The 16,990-nt window shown below is 49.4% G+C and overlaps 1 protein-coding gene across 1 annotated transcript in view; it reads left to right on the forward strand.

The window, feature by feature from the left end:
• Tarbp1 (tRNA guanosine 2 -O-methyltransferase TARBP1) overlaps positions 1-16,990 on the forward strand; it is a 54,661-nt gene that overhangs the window by 25,848 nt on the left and 11,823 nt on the right. Inside the window, exons 13-23 of the mRNA XM_026412747.2 lie at positions 2,882-2,979; positions 5,770-5,931; positions 6,958-7,139; positions 7,852-8,113; positions 8,199-8,387; positions 9,578-9,768; positions 9,945-10,016; positions 11,440-11,560; positions 12,251-12,361; positions 14,437-14,586; positions 16,362-16,448. Of these exons, the coding sequence (XP_026268532.2) occupies positions 2,882-2,979; positions 5,770-5,931; positions 6,958-7,139; positions 7,852-8,113; positions 8,199-8,387; positions 9,578-9,768; positions 9,945-10,016; positions 11,440-11,560; positions 12,251-12,361; positions 14,437-14,586; positions 16,362-16,448 (1,625 nt within the window). The remainder of the gene's footprint in view (positions 1-2,881; positions 2,980-5,769; positions 5,932-6,957; positions 7,140-7,851; positions 8,114-8,198; positions 8,388-9,577; positions 9,769-9,944; positions 10,017-11,439; positions 11,561-12,250; positions 12,362-14,436; positions 14,587-16,361; positions 16,449-16,990) is intronic.

Below are 16,990 nucleotides of genomic sequence, written 5' to 3' on the forward strand. Positions count from 1 at the left end.
GTGTTGCACCCAGGGAGCCACCCCACTTAGGCCACGGAAATACCTGGCATCCCCAGGTTTCCTCTGACCTGCCGTCATCTGTGACAGGAGCATTGTGCAGCACTGGCCCTGCACGTGGCAGGCGTGGGACACAGCAGGGGACTCCGGAGCCATTTCAGGCTCAGAACCATGGCTGGAAGCCAGAGCCCAGCCTGGGGCATCTTGTTTCATGGCTTGTCTCTGCTCTGCAGGCTTCTCGCTCTCGTATCTTCTCCCTAGTCACTTTGCACTGAGCTCGTCGGTGCTGCTGGTGTCATGGGGACTCCTCACTGAGGCCCAAGAAAGGAGCCTTTTCCTGTTGTTGTTGCTGCGCCAGAGCTGTTTCAGATGATGTTATCTTTGCTTGTCAGGGTCTCCCGTCCAAGCCTGTGGGCATCTTGGTTGGTTTCTTCAGGGTGAAGAGGGGGTGTTCTCATGAGTTTCCTTTTCCAGCAGGTGGGCAGGTGAACGCTCAGTCTTCCCAGCACCAGTGTGAAGACAGGACTCTCCCAGCGGGCCTCGTGGCAGTGTCCTTACAGACTTGCCCTTGGGCACGCCTGGGTTTGACTCTGTGGTTTCCTTTTCCTTTTTATAAAGCTTTATAGAACTGGCGTATTTGGATTGAATTCATGAAGTAGATTCTCTTACGGCTTCTTTTCTATTTAGATCTTTGTATTTGAAGCGGATTTCTTACAGACGGCATGTGGTAAGGGCCTGATTTTTTATATCTACCCTGATAGTCTCTGTCTTTTAATTGATGTAGATCATTTGCACTTCTTTATATTTTTCTTTTTCTCTTTTTTTTTTTGGAGTGGGTTCTCCTGCATTGCCCAGATTGGCCCCTGGCTCCTGGGCCCACGTGGTACTCTCACCTCAGCCTCCTAAGGAGTGGGGACTCTGGGCTCATGCCACTGGGCAGGGCTGCCCATTTGCTTTTGATCTAATAATTTTTGTGTCAGGATTTAGGTCTGTCACTTTATTTTTTGTATTCTGTTTATTTCCCTTATGTTTTTAAAATTTTTTCTCTTTCCTTTCTTGTAGCTTCTTTTGGTCAATTTGAACATTACCATATTTTGTGTTCCATTTCCGTTTGTCCTACTATTGTGTTTGCATTAAATGTTCAGCTATTTTAGTGCTCGCTGTAGAATTACAATGTACATACTTTCTGTAGTGTACTTCGAATTAATATTTAATCACTTGAAGTGAATATAGGAACTTCCCACCTTATATAGGCTCCTTCCCATCCCCATCCCCTTTACAGTGGCCTCCTATTTATGTTTGTGCAGAGCTGTTTCAGATGATGTTATCTTTGCTTTCAGCCATCAGCCATTTTAAAGAGAAGAAGCTGCTATTCACTGGTGCCTGCAGGTTTCCTTTGCTCTCCTTTCATTCTTGATGTTCAGGTGTCCCTATGGCATTGAAGCCCTTTTATTTTAAAAGCTTCCTGTAGCATTTCTTTTGGAACACGTTTGTTGGCAATGAATAATACTAGTTTTCTTTCATCTGAGGATCTCTCTGTTCACCTCCTATCTAAAGGATACTTTTGCTGGGTATAAATTGCAGGTTTGACAGATCTTACTTTTCAGCAGGTTGAATTGTCGAGCTGCTGGCCTCTGGCCTCTAGGGTGGTTCAGAATCTTCCCTCCTGTGTTATTTCTCTCTGCTTCCAGCATTACTGCTTCATCCCCAGTTTTCAGCATATGGTTAGGTGTCTTGGTAGGAGTCCTTTAAGGAGGGGCGGTTATCCTTTTGAAATCTCCTGACCTCTTTCAGTCTGTATATTTATATCCTTTATCACAGTTGGGAAGTTTTTTTTTTTTTTTTTTTGAGAGTCTATTTTTTTTTTTTTTAGATATTTTTCTCTCTGTTTCTCAGATTGTATATTTTTAGTGACTTATTTTTAAGTTCACGGACTCCTGTCTCTTCTTTTGTTTCAGTTATTACACTTCCCAGTCTTAAGATTTCTGTATCTCTTTGATTTATCTGCTGAGACTTTCTGTTTCACTTGTTTTAAGAGTGTTCTGATTGCTTGAGGAAGCATTTTTATAAGAGCTACTTTAACAGTTTCGTATGGTCTGTAGATGGTCCTTCCTGTGAGCTGAGACTCTCTGGTCTCCTGGGAAAGTTCTGCACTTTACCCTTGCTGTTTTGACTGTCATGGTCTTGGACCATGGGTCTCATTTGAGTCCTGCTACAAATGCTGCTTTTGCTCAGCAGCCATTTGACCCAGGAAGGTCCTGGCCTCGTGTTGTTACCCAGCTCTTGTGGGTGTTGATTCTACCCCTCAGAGTGCTCTCTGGAGCTGCCCCTCACCTGTCCCATCCTGTGGCCCTGCTGGGGCTGGATGGTGAGGTCTCTGTTGGTCCGTGTTGGAATCTGTGGTGTGCGGTGCAGCACCTGCCACGGGTGAGCAGGAACACAGAACTTAGTGGCCACTTCCCAGGCTACTCCGCTCTGGAGCCTCCCAAGCACTGGCTCTCTGCTTCCTGGGTCTCTGTGTTCATCCTCTGATGAGCTCACTGCAGCCCTTGCTGCACTGCTTTCCTGCTGCTCCTGGGTCTGTTGCAATCATAGATGAGCAGAAGGAGGTGTCAGTGGGCTCCCTGACCATTAGGGTCACTTCTTTCTGGATTGTGTACTGCCCTGCGGATGCGTGAGCATTTTCCCTAGGCTCACAGCTGCATTCAGTGTTCAGAGGCATGTCCCTGGCCATCCTGCTAAGGGCTGTCCTTCCTTAGTGACGGTCGCTGGGGCAGGAGTGACCACAGGAAAGCACTGTCAATTGAGGTTACCCTGGGTCATACCAGTGTTCTGTTTCAGGGCTCTTACTTCTGTCATTGTAGCCAGATGCTTTTCCCTACAGACGAGGTGTCCGTGCTTCTGCAGAGCCTCCTCATGTCCGCCTCAGAGAGCGTGTCCGAGTTCATTCTCAGGAGACTCACCATGGACGAGCTTCGCACTGTGAGTAACCCACCTGTACTTCCTTTCATGTTCCCACAGGCAGTCATTGTATTAACCCAAGGAGAAAAATTGCCTTCACATGATAGTTTCTCAAGAAGCAGCAAAAACAGTTTTTGGAGCTTCCTTGTCGTCCTTCCATTGGTGTCATGGTCTATGACCTGGCCAGCTATGTAGCTCCTCTGAGTCTCAGTTTCCTCACCTGACAAATGGAGACAGTACACCTGTCTACTTTCCAGGGCTTCAGGAAAGTCGTTTTAGATGGTGCATCATGGGTGAGATGTGCACATCCAGTGCACATCTGGTTTGGCCTCCTAACAGGGCTACTATGGATGGGTGGCCGTAGTGTTGGGACCAGGGCGTTGGTTTTTTTTTTTAGCTCTGTTGGTTGTTCTGAGCTACAGGGAGCTTTAGGAATGGTGGGTTTGAACTCAGGCTGCTCTGTGATCGCTGTGTCTTTGCTCTCTCTGTACTCCACAGAGTGAGTTCTTTCCAGGACATCTAAAAATAGTAGAGTTTTTCCCTTTCAGGAATAGTCTGAAAAATAACAGATTTTATAGAAATGTCCATTCGTTTCTGTTGTTGTTTGACACCTGTTGGGACAAATGTTGAAGTAAATTAAAGCTTAGGTTGTCGAGAAAGTGAGAAAATGTACTTACTTAAAGGACTTTTATTTCAGAGTCCAGTTAAGCACTTTCCAGTGTGAACAAGTGTGAAAAAGTAGACAGACAGGTTTGGTAGGTAGGCCCAAGGGTTTGTGGCACAGAGCTGGGGGTGGTGTTTACCCACAGTTGTAAGTCATGCACCCCACGTCTGCATTTCCAAAGGGCATTTAATGAGGCAGCAATAGTACTATAAGTTTTGCACCAATATGATTTTACTATCCTCAGTGTTATTATTACCATTTTAGGGTTTTTATTTTTATGGGGGGACAAGAGCCTTTTATTTTTATTTTAAATATTTATTTTTTAGTTTTAGGTGGACACAATATCTTTGTTTTATATTTATGTGGTGCTGAGGATCAAACCCAGTGCCTCATGCATGCGAGGTGAGCACTCTACATCTGAGCCACAACCCCAGCCCCATATTTTTACCTTTTTGTTATTGGAAATTTTCAAACCTATACAGAAGACCTGTCATGCACCCTTTACATAACCTAAATGCTTATATTTGGATTACAAGCTAAAAACAGTTTGAGAAAGGGAAGGCTTAATGTTATTTTCGTTTACTCACAAAGATTTTTAAAAAGTCAACTCTCTTTATGATAGTGCTTAAGTCTTTTGAGAATTTACTCTTTAATAAACAAGGCGTTACCTCCCAGTGAAGTAGGAGCTCAGAGCTCAGTGGATGCCCTGCTGTCTCCCATCCCCATCCCCATGGCTCGGCCCTGCACTGCCTGCTGTCACAACAGTTCTTGGGCGTCTCATGACCGAATGAGATCACAAGGTGGCCTCCTAACAGGGATACTATGGAAGGGTGGCCATCTGCGATGGTACACATAGCCCTGCGTGGAGGAGGACAGGGCTGGCAGATGGGGCAGCTGTGCAACTGCCCGCTGGATATGTCTGCCTGTGCCCGGCCCGGGCTGCTCCTGACCTCCCTCGCCCACAGCATCGGGCAGCCCCCAGCCTCTCCTGCGCTGTTGGGAGGGTGTTGTGCTACTGGTCTTTTCTGGATTTTCAGCCCCCCACCTTGCCCCTCACTGCCCAGGCCTCTGAGTCCCATGCCTTCCACCCCCATGAGCTGTGTGTGGACTCCAACCTGTTCTGATCCGGCTTTTATCTCCGTGCGACAGACATGATGAGATTGTCTGTGACTGCCCTGTCCTAACCCTAGCCAATAGGTCCCTGTCTGTTGACCTGATCCTTGGCATGTGGGCTGCTGCTGGCCACCTCTAGACCGCTGCCCATCCTTAGTGATGGTGAATCCTTCTCTCGACTCCCCTGAGCCCCTGGTTCCCTTTCTTGGTGGAACGTCCATCCTCTGCTGTGTGGACTTTGGAGCTGGTGCTCTCCAGAGCTGGGCACTGCCTCTCTTCTCGTCCCCAGCTGCAGCTGCACAGGAGGCCCTGTCTCCACCCTGCACTGCCCTCTGCCCCCCACATCTGGCAGCTCAAGTTGAGGTTCTCCGGTGTGCCTGGTGAGAGCCAAAGCCCCTATCATTCCTCTTGGGAGCTTCTCCAGGCCCCTTCCCAGAGGAAGCACTGCCCCCTGCCAGTGTCGCACCAGCACACATCCCACTCCTCATCCTTTATTCTCTGCAGCATGTGCAACAACTGTTTCCTCCATGGAATTGCTTCCTGGCACCCAGCAAAGCGCCAGGCAGTTGCTCAGTGGAAACAGATTAGATTGACGGGTGACTCTGTGCCGTGGAGACTTCCTGTGGAGTCTGTTGGGTTGTAATAATGACTAAGGCCACCACTTTCTCTCACTTCCTTGTTTTAAAACCCTGTGATGGACAGGTATTGCTGTCCACCTGTAGCCAAGGATGCTGGGCTTGAGGAGGTGAGGTAGCTGGCCCCGGGGTGCAGAGCTGGTGTGTGAGCCTCGTGTTCTTACCTTGAACACAGCATAGCAGTCAGGACATAGGACAGTCAGGACATAGCTTGGCAGGACATCGTCTCGTGTGGGTGTGCGGACAGATGATGCCCTTGCTGGTGAAGTGGGCTGAGAGCTGCGTGCAGTTAGTGTGCTCAAGGCCTGGGAGGCTGCAAGAAGACCGGCTTGTACTGCTTGTGTGTCCACACGGCTGCAAGCCAGCCTGTGCCTGCGTGTGTTTTAATGCTTGTCCTAGGTTTCAGATCTCGACCGTTGCCACTTGTACCTGATGGTCTTAACTGAGCTCATACATCTCCAGCTGAAGTTGGGGTGGAAAACGGGTGCCTCTATCTGCAGAGTTATTTCTCCTTTGAAGAACGCATGCATTCGGCACCTTCAGGAGACCGACAGTGGACAGGTAATCTCTTGGATTCAAGTTTTATTGACAAGTCACACTGGGTATGCATGTTCTCTTGTTATGCAGTATTTTGAAGTCACAGAAAATATTTGCTGAATCTTAAAATAGTGCCTGCAGGTGACAGTACTATGGAAGCCAAGCCCTTGTCCCAGAGCAGTGGAGTGCTGGCTCTGGCAAGCAGCCAGCATGGGCTGCAACCACACAGAGCCCACCATTGCTAGCATGGATCTCAGGTGCAGCAATCCAGGGCCGAGGGAGGCCAGAGCACACCGGCCTGTCCCCTGTAGCAGCCCAGCCAGGGTCTGCAGATGCCACTCCACACAGTGCTTCAGCTTCCAACCCTGGAGCCTCCAGGATCCTCTGACCTCAGCCTTCTACTTCCTGCAGGCTGTTAGAGATTCCAGGCTCCTGAACCCGCTGCTTGGTCACTATCTTGTCTTTCTCTGTGTGAAGCAGCCAGGCCATCTTAGTCCCTACCTCGTATTCATGCATGTGGAGACCCGGGTGTTCTGCATGAAATAACCCAGTCGTGAGACACTTTACAGAGCCCTGTAGAGTAGATCCCACACTCAGACCACAATTCACAGGTGGGGAAACTCGGGCATGGCCTGTCCTTGCTGGTGCTGCTGATAGTACAGGCCCTGGCACTGTGGGTCCTGGGCCTGGCTCTTGTCTGCTGTGCCCATGCCTGACCAAGGGAAGGATTTGTGATTTGGACCCCTTTAAAAAAAAAAAATGCATCAGAGTATAGTAAAAGAAGACTGCACCCTGGGAGTGTGTGAAGACACAAGTGGGCAGGAAGGGGTCATGGGGCACCAACCTTGCCCTGGTGTGTGCTGCTGCCTCTTGAGGTCACCGTCTTCCTCCTCTGGAGCACTGCCTTCTCATGCCTGTCAGGAGCAGTGGTCGCTGGGTGGTGGGTGTTGGTTTCCTTTTGTTTCCCCACGTCCAGCTGCTGGGGGGCAGGGGTTTGGGCAGCCTGGCAGCGTAGGTCCTCACTGGGGGCATGCTTCTCTGTCATTACAGGAGCCCACACTTGCTCGTCAGATCCAGAGAGTGGCTAGCATGGCCACCTTGGCCAGGGTGTGCGAGATAGTGGACCTGCAGCAGGAGTCCCTGGACACGGGGCCCCTGGAAAGGTTGCTTTGCACTCTTCCACTTAACCAGACTCTGCAGAAGCCCTGTGCAGAGGACCCAGAGAGCAGCAGGTGGGTCCAGGCACCTCAAACTCACCTCTGCTGTCATCGAGGTGACGGGAGAGTGCCCACATGCCAGGGTGATGTGGGACGGGTGGGGGGCTTCCTCTGGGGTGAACATGTCTATAACGTGTTAATTTCTGCATTTAGTTCCCAAGGACTGTGTAAAGTTGTGAAAGTGTCTACTTTCAGGTAGTTGGAAAATAGGCTTATGAGGTTGCCTGTGTGTAAGAAGACACGATGTTTGACGATGGCTGTGTTTGTCTTAGTTTTATGTTGCTATAACAAAACCTGAGACTGGGAAGTTTATGGAGTTTATTTTGGCTTGTGGCTCTGGAAACTGGAAAGCCTAAGAACATGGTGTGGGTGCATGCTGGGCCCCATGTTGCTGTACCCATGGCGGAGAGACCAGAAGAGCACAGGAATTTGGACCAGAGAACACAAGGGCAGCCTTGTTGTGGGGACCTATGTGCGGTCACCAGTCTAGTTCCTCGAGAGCAAGAACTTGCTCCCAGGCTGGAAGCAGCACTGGTCCACTCATGAGCTCTGAGGGGACCCCCATGCCTCTCCCCCCACCTCCCTGCTGACCAAAGAGCTACCCCGTGGGTTTTGCTGGGGACAGACCACACTCAGACCACAAGGTCTGTGTCCCCTTCATAAGGACAGCATACTGCATGTGAAAGAAACGCGAGACTGGGTTGCCGAAGTGACGCGGGTCTTTCAGTTTTTTTGAGGAGTCATCGCCTTGCCAAGGATGGGGGAAGATTGTAGCCCAGTATGTCCATGATCAGTGGGTCTGCCTCTCCTTCCTGTTGAGACGGTGCTACCCCCTCGAGCCAGCTGCAGAAGGGGACAAGCTGGAGCCCTCACTGCCCTCTGTGCGAACGCCAACACAGATCCTGTGCGCTGCGCTGGACGCCCTCTCTCTTCTGCCCTCTGACCGGGTCTCACCCGTGTTCTGCTGCATGAAGACTCTGGTTCCCCAGGTGAGCGAGTGGCATGACCCAGAGTAGCAGGGGCCAGCGTGGGTCCCAGGCTAAGTGCTCTGTCGCCCTCATCTCCCTCCCCCAGCTGCTGACCTCCTCCGAGTCGCTCTGTGTGGAGTCCTTCGACGTGGCCTGGAGAGTCCTGACCTCCTTGAGCAACACCCAGCTGACGTTCTGGCCCAACTTGAGAGCTTTCGTTCAGTTTGTTTTTGATAATACCATTCTCACCACTGCTGCAAAAACCAAGGGCCAGGCATATTTCAGGATAAAAGAGGTGACTTTCTCATTTCAATGCATGTGACAATGGGGCATGGGGGAGGAGTTGTATGTGTGTGACTCCTGGTTGACTGAGGCGTGACCATGAGTCCAGAATGTGTTCTTGGGCCCGAAATGTTGCAGGATGAGGAAACCTGACTCTCACTGCCTTGGCAGCGTGTTTGGTTCACACAGTGTTGGAATCCTGAATTAGCTGGTCTCTTGGGAATTTGGGAATCTGCCTGAAAACCTAGGTGTCCCTTCTCAAGGGACACTGTGACCTGGTGGCACATTCCTGCAGGACAGCTAGTGCCTGGCGTTGAGCAGGGCTACCCTGTGCTCCCACGTCTCCCTGGGGAATGGACGGCAGGCACTACCTGTCCGTGTTGTCCTGCTGGGATTTCCTTGGAGAAATACTCCGCTGGATCTGATCTGGCAGAAGGTCTCTCTGGGTTCAGGGAGGAGTGCTTGTCTAGCATGTATGAGGGTCTGGGTTTAATTCCCAGAACCAAAAATTTAAATTTAAAGACTCTGGCTTGGAGAAGTCTTGCCAGCCCTCTGCCCACAGACTCCACATCCGCAGGTTCAGCCAACAGTAGGTTTAAAAGATCTGAGAAAATCTGCATGTGTACTAAACGTGCGGATGTTTTTCTTGCCATTGTTCCCCAAACAGGAGAGTGTAACCTGTTTGTGTGGCATTTACATCGTATTGGGCATCATCGGTAACCTGTGCTGATGCCCGGTGTGCAGAGGGGTGAGTACAGGGACAGCAGAGGTTGCACCAGCGCTGCGAGGCAGGGCCTGCAGTGTCCCCTGCTGGGGTCCTGGTGTCCCCTGCTCAAGGCCCTGTCCTGCATGGGGGTCCTGGCTGCCTCAGGTGGAGCCAAGCCAGTGGCCAAATTTGAAGGGAATCCAAGCACAGAGAGGTGTCTCCCCCATCCTGCTCCCTGGGGCACTTGTTTCCCTGAGTTCTGAACGAGTATCCTCATCAGCAAATTTTATGTATCTTTATTATTGAGAAATGAAAAATTAGCATTCTGGGATTATTGACCATTTTGCAAAGTTATTCTAAAAATAATGAATTTTAAATTTTTTATACTAGTCATGATTCTGTTGACACTGTCATTACAACCCATTTAAGTAACAGTTTTTAGCAACACTTATTTAAACTCAGTCCAAGGATAAAGTCACCATTGTATTTTGTTTCAGATTATGTACAAAATCATTGAAATGTCTGCTGTAAAAACCGGGGTCTTCAATACACTGATGAGTCACTGCTGCCAGTCATGGCTGGTGTCTGCTGCCAGCGGGCCCCAGGGGTCTCTGTCCAGCGCCAGGCACTACAGCGAACTCATCCTGGAGGCGTGTACATTTGGAACTGTGTTCAGGCGTGATCAGAGGTAAAGAGCTATCATTGTAGCTGGTCCTGACATCCCGTTACCTGTGTGGGTACAAGTCTTTGCTCTGAGGCTTTAGAAGACTGTAGAGCATTAGCTGCTTTCACTTTTGGACTTTGGGGTTTTTTAAATTTATTTTTTAATTTAAACTCGATCTTTCTCCCTTTTCTTATGGAAAGACTCATTCAGGATGTACAGACCTTCATAGAGAGTCTCGGACATGACTGTGCAGCCAATGTTGTCATGGAGAGGTAAGTATGGCAGGTCCCTGTGTGTTAGCGAACGTGGGGTCACCAGATTTCTTACCAGATGGCAGATGTGCTATGTTTGTCGAGTTGATAAATGATATCTGCTCTGTGACAAGCTGTGGAGCAAGGCCTCAATGGCACATCAGAAACTGCATCTGGGTAGAGCACTTGCTTGGCATGGGTGAGGTCCTCGGTTCTAGCCCCAGAACCACAAAGAAAAAAGAGAGAAGGAAAAATCATCTTTCTTGCTAATGTATTTACTTCACAGCTTTAACATTTTCTAAAATTTAATAAGCTTTTTAAAATGGAGCACAAATTCTAGTATCAGTGAGCAAGTGGTGTTGGGGAATTTAAAAGCCCGGCCCCTCCTCTGGGTGCCTGGATAGCCGTCAGTCTAAATCCTTTATTCCTCACATCTTTATTTTTGTGGATGTATCAATTATTCAAGTTCACCATTTTGACAAGTCAAAATGTTGTATGCAAAAACAGAAGCACCCACAGAGCAGCCTGGGTGCTGGGACCATGCCTGCTAATAACAAGCAGAGGTATAATTGACGGGTTGGAGACAAGTGTCCCCAGCTATGCTGGGTATGTGTGAGTCTGGGCTGCAGGGTTTTGATCTCTGATGAGATTCTCATCTAACCTTTTAACTGACTTTTTGGAGACCATAAAACGTTTTTTCCAAGTTTCATGTGTTCCCACTGCTTTCTAATAATTACGTGTTTACAAAGGAGATCTTTTGCTTGGATCTTGAGCTTCAGACACCCAGCAGTGGCTGTGTAGTTGTCTGGAGCAGACGTTGCTCTGAGCGCTGCGGTGCTGCGTCGTTCGCCACTCTTGCTCAAGTGTCTGGTTCTTTTCACTTTTGTTCAGCGCAGTGATAGGTGGGGCTTTGGGCGGGTTCTTGCCAGTCCCGTGGATTTCTGCTCCACAGCTGCTTTGCTGTTAAAATGGCGTCTACTCATGTTATATCTTAAAATGCAATGTGGAAATACCACTAACAACTTCACTTAGTTTCTTTCTGTGTTTGGAGACTGAATGTATGAGTCATGTAGGACATTTCTCCACCCTGTAGGAGATGCACATGCCTTTGTGCCCATGGTGACCCAGGACTCTGTTGCTCTAGAGTGGAGCTTCCTGGATCTCTTGCATGTCCCCAGCAAGTTTGTCTGTCTACAGAGGAGATGTGACTGGCCAGCTGGACGGGTGGTGCTAGGTCATACCTGGTGTGCACACTCCCCCTGGCGTGTTCCTTGTTACCTTTTGCTGTTCTTGAATTAGAAGCATTGTCATTAAGCATGTGCCACTTGATCTTAGACGACTTAGGGGAGGATTTGATATTTGTCATGGCATTTTGAAACTAACAGTTAATGTAGTTTTCTGTTATCAAAACATAGTAACATAGTTCACCCTTCCATGTTTTTAGTACTAAAAGGGAAGACTGTTATGTGAGGGTCTGTGCCATCAAATTCCTGTGTCTGTTAGACTGCTCGAACACGGCCCACAAGTCATTCATGGAGGATCTTGCAATCAAGCTTTTGGACAAAGTAAATATGCTTTATTTCTCTTTGTTTTTAACAAGTGAAAAGTCCAGCATTACTCAGTGTTTCTGGATATTTTGTACCAGGAGAAAGCATGAGGTTGGCATTCTGTGTTCTTAGCTGAGTGTTGGCTGTCACTGTCTCACTTCGGGTTGGTTCCTTGAGCCTGCTGATGGCCACTGTGTTTACAGTGCTGTATGCACACAGTGTTCTGTGGAGCAAGTGGCCTGGACAGATGCATGCTGGGAGGCAGCAGGTGTGCTCTCAGGTGGAACAAGAAGTATACTGTGACCCATGGTCAGTTGTGCAGATGGGCTCCAGGAAGGCTCCTGCAAGGGACATCGGGCTGAGCTCTACATGAACACCCGCCAGGTGGGAGGGCGTGAGGACAGGGTGCAAAGCCGTGTGCAGGAAGGGCCTTTGGAGTCCGATGTTGGTGGCCAGCACGACAAAGGGCATGCAGCAAAGTGACAGGAATGGGGATGCAGGGAGAATGGCGGAGGGGAAGTGGAGTGAGCTGAGGCCACGTAGATGCTTTAGGAGTCTGCTCTCATTCTGTGTCTTTCTTATGTTCCTAACTGCTTTTGGAGGGACAATGACCTGTGTCCCCAGAACCTCTTCGGTTTGAAGTTTTCTGGTCTGTTCTCGGTAGTGTCGAGCTTCTCCTTGGCCTAACACTGCCTTCCCTGCCCCCAGGACGAGCAGGTGTCCCAGTCCAGAGTCCGCTACTACCAGAACTCTCTCCAGCACCGGGTGAAGAACCGGATATGGCAGGTGCTACTCACGCTCTTCCCCAGGTTTGACCAGGTACTGCCGGCTTCACACTGTCGCTCACATGAGCGTCTCTCAGAGCGACCCAGGAAACCTGAGCAGGCCCATCTGCTTAGACGTCCACTTCCTACATGGACTGGCAGTTCCCCAGAGGCTCCAGCAGAGGCGCCCGTGAACGGGTTTTTAGGGACCAGCCATCAGTGGTTTGCATGACCTCATTGCAGGTTTTCCCTTCACCTTTCAAAGTAGCATTTTAACTGCTAACATCTCCTCTACCATTGGTTCCTTTCACAGCTCAGCATTGCTGGGGCATTTGAAGCCAGGCTCATGGCAGCAGTGGTGGGGTTATTGTTTCCTGTGGGGTCTTTTCCCCTCAATCTCAGGGATAGTGGGGACACATTAAACCAGCTAAGTGGAGGCCAGGGTCTCCACCACAGTCTGTGTCCCCAGGTTGCTGCCCACTTCTCTTGAGAAGCAGCCAGCTCTCGAGTGGACTGTAATCCGTTTTTCTTTCTTTGCTTAATGTTCTTGTTAAGGGGATGCTTGTTAGTATGAGAAAGTGGAGGTGACCTGTGGCCATTAAAACAAAACAAAACAATACATTTTGAATGCAAAACGATTCCCTTAGACTTTAAGGTTGGTTTCCTGATCTTCCCCATCCTCTCTTCATTGTTTGGGGGAAAAAAGTATGTATGTGGATCTATCTCAGTCTCTTTTTATTAGAATTTTTTTTTTTTTTTTTTTTTTTTGAGCACTGAGAATTGAACTCCTGGGCCCTTTGCCACTGAGCCACATCCCCAGCCTTTTTTACTTATTTTTTACTTAATCACTTTTTACATTGTTTTTAGATATACATGACGTAGAGCGTACTTTGACATATTATACATACGTGGAGCATAACTTAAGCCCTTTCTATTTTTTATTTTGAGACAGGGCCTTACAGAGGTCCTGAGGCTGGCCTTGAATCTGCAGTCCTCCTGCCTCAGCCTCCCAGTCCCTGAGATTATAGGCATGATCACTGAGCCTTTTTATTACAATTTTATGAACCCTTGCCTTCTGTCTATGAGAATGTTTCAGTGACAGTATGTTGAGTTTATTGGATGAACTTTTGAGGACCTAGCTAGCAATGACCTCTGGGGTGGCACAGGTGGAAGTGGGCAGGAGCTGCTGACCTCATCATAGGCCTTTTAGTAGCACTTGTCTTTCAAAGTACCATGTGCCCCACTTCCTGCAGCACAGAAGTGCATCTAAAGGAGCGTTACAGCTTTATAGCTAACTGGATGTTTCTTCTTGGAATGACGAGGGGCCCCCCAAAAGATGGCAGTGGGGGAATTCAGTAGGTGGGGCCCGAGGAAGAGAGGGCCGGTGTGTCCTGAGCAGCCATTGCTGGGAGTTCAAGGTCCTATCTGTGGTTTCATTACCTGTCACAACAGACTTTCAGGGCAGGCCATAAGGATGTCTGTCTTACAGGTGAGGATGCTCAGAGGTCAGGCGGCCTGCCCCAGGGACATAGCCAGTTAGCAGGAGGAGCCAGATCCAGGCGAGTCCCATTCCTGGGTCCATGTCTGATGCTGTGGCAGACTCAGGGCTTAACATGACTCTCCTACTCCTCTTCCAAGTAGAAGTCATATTAAAATAAGATGTTCTTCCGTAAGGAGATGTAAAACTTGTTATATTTAACATGCTTATATAGACAGAGAATTGTTTCCCCACCGGCCCCTTAGTGTACCGTGACTCAGACAGAAGAGCAGTCTTGGAGAGAGAGGCTGGAGAGTGTGGGAGGGTCTGGAGCTCAGGGACTTAGCCCAAAGCAGCAGTGGTAAGAGGCCACCCCTGAGCTTCCCTGGCCTTCCCTGGCCTACCAGGCCTGCCCTGTAATCGCTTCTTTCCCCTGCCCTGGAACCTACAGACAGAGGAGCCTGCCCCATAGAACTAATGTAGCCTGCAGGGCACAGGCACTGCAGTGACACTCTGTAGGGTTTTTGGAGAAGTAGAGAGTCCGTGAGTCACTTATGAATAACTAAGCCTTCTGTAAAGTGGGGACTTTGCTAAAATTTGCTAAAAAGTTAATAACATAGCCATTGAATTTGTGAACTTTATTTTTTCCTCAGAATTTCTTGAATGAGATTATTGACAAGATTTTCCAAGCTGGTTTTATCAACAATCAAGCATCTATAAAATATTTTATAGAATGGATCATTATATTGATTCTTCATAAGTTCCCTCAGTTTCTTCCAAAGTTCTGGGATTGTTTTTCTTATGTAAGTAAATGTTTAATGTGTTAAATTTGGAAATGGTCTCAGCTGCTGTCTTTGTTGGTCTGACCCAGGGTGGCCCTGCCATGTTGGCGTGGTAAACTACTGGCCGACTCTGAGTTAGTTGAGGAGACAGCAGTCCCTGGAGTCCACCCTGATTGTGCCACGGTTTCTGTTTGAATGCCAGTCTAATTCCAAAATGGCAAGAGTGGAAATGCTTGTTGCTAAGGAGTGAGGACACGGTGCCGTGCAGTTGCTAGGCACCAGGCCATCTTTGTGTGCTGTTGGAGTAAAGCATGATGAGGAATGAAGTGCGTGCCTCCATAGGGACATTTTGCCTGTGACATAGTAGGAAAGCAGGAGCCCGCTTGTGTCTCTCCTGCCCCCTCCCTCGCTGCTCAGTGCTGCTTCTTTCTTGAAGCCACTCTTGGGAACCATGTTGGGGTGAGTGGTGGAGGCTCAGTGCTGGCCTCCTGGCCTCCTAACCTCCTAGCCTCCAGCCTCTCTTGTGTCCTCCCTTGTGTATACCTGGGTTTTCTGCTGTGGGGACTCTCCATAGCCTCCCAGTGTAGGCAGCAGTGTTCTGGTGTTTCTGGGCCGTGTTGACTGGGTTGGTGCTAGGGCCCTGTGTGCCTGCAAGGACTTCCAGATGGCCTTTCTGCTCACATTTGTCACCCCAGCTTCAGAGAATAGCAGGGCCAGCCTTGGTGGCTGCAGAGCCTCCCTCTGTGTCCCTCCTGGGGTAGCCTGACCTTGAGGATGCCTGCTGACAGGCAGTGTTCCATCAGTGTCTGTCCCCTGTGCTTGTAGTATGGAGTCACGTGAGTGTCCTCCATGGGGAGGGGCCTGCAGAGGCGGCAGAATGGAGGCTGGGTCCCCTGGGCCACCAAGGAGCTGTACACCACTCAGGCCTCTAATGGTCCTGGGCCAGTCCTGCATGCAGGCCACTGTGCCTCCCTCCACTCCTCTTCTAGACAACGCCCTCCCCTTCGATCTCGGGGAGTATGGCTTCTAAAGAAAGGGGCCTCCCCAGTACTCGGTCTCCTTGGTGTAGGTCTTTGTGGCATGTAAGCACCACATCTTGGCACTAGAACTTGGACTGTTCCACCAGAACAGAAACTTTGTCTGTGACACTTTCCTGAGTTTTCAAACTACCCGTCACTTCCTTAGATGGAGGAGTTGGTCCTCTGACGCTCCACAGGGAAGGTTCCAGCCTGGTCCTCCTGCCCAAGGTCACTTTTCTCTCTAGTCTATCTGGCATCCCTCAGTCCAGCATCACTGATGGCATCTGAGCCCACGTCACCGTTGTTGGGAGGTCCCTACTGGCCACTGTGCCCTCTGTGGCCTTTCTCCACAGCTCAAGTCTCCCATGGTGCCGTGTTGACTGTATTGGTGCTAGGGCCCTGCCCCGCCCCGCCCCGTCCTTGGCAACCTCTGCCTTGCCTCAGCCGCCAAGTCTCTGTCTCTCTTATTCCTTTCCCTTGGTCTTCTCCTTCCTGCTCCCAAGTCCCCTCCTCTTGAGGCTGCCCTTCCTACCCTGCAGGCCAGGCCTTCGCACGGCAGGTCCTGGGCTCGCCCCACCTCAGGGTTGGGCAGTACAGGCTTTGTGCCTGCCTTCCAAGGGCCATGTGCACCTACCCTGGCTCCAGGGAGCCCTGTCCTGTCTGGCTTTCTATTCTGTCCCTGCGTAGGCCATGCTGTCCTCCCCTGCAGAGTCCCCCTTGGGCTGGCGAGTCCTGGCTCACAGGACGCTTGTGGTCATTTATCTAATTCTCTTTCAGGGTGAAGAAAAACTTAAAACAAGTATTTGTACATTTTTATCTGTTTTGTCACATTTGGACATTATCATTCAAAATATTCCAGAAAAGGTAAGTTCATATAATTTGTAAGAAGATTTTAAACTTGAGTTTCAAAACAGGTGCTGTGTGTATTTGTACCAGTGTTGAAGTGTAAAGTGTTTCTTGCCGTTTTGCATTTGTCCCTGTCCCTCCACTGGCTCGGTGGGCATGTACACAGCACCACAGTGAGACCTTAGCACTGACCTGCACACTGAGTAGACACCACATCTGTAGTCACATTAGTGGTGATTCTGTTGATGTGGATGGTTTTTGCTTTTATGAGGGTTTTTTGTATATCTGGATACCAGGGATTGAACTCTGGGATACTCCACCACTGAGCCCCATCCCTAGCCCTACTTTGTGTTTTATTTAGAGATAGGGTCTCACTGAGCTAATTAATGCCTCACTGTTGCTGAGGCTGGCTTTGAACTCGCCATCCTTCCTAGCTTCTGGAAGAATAGGAGTATGCCCAAGCCTGGCAGCGTGAGGGTTCTTTAACGGGCTGCCTTCCTTGAATGGGGTGTTTGACAAGGGCTTCTGCAGAGGAACTCCTTGTGGGGGTGGGGGTGGCC

The sequence above is a fragment of the Urocitellus parryii genome, chromosome 9 (assembly GCF_045843805.1).
Source record: "Urocitellus parryii isolate mUroPar1 chromosome 9, mUroPar1.hap1, whole genome shotgun sequence".
In the NCBI taxonomy this organism is placed as follows: domain Eukaryota; kingdom Metazoa; phylum Chordata; class Mammalia; order Rodentia; family Sciuridae; genus Urocitellus; species Urocitellus parryii.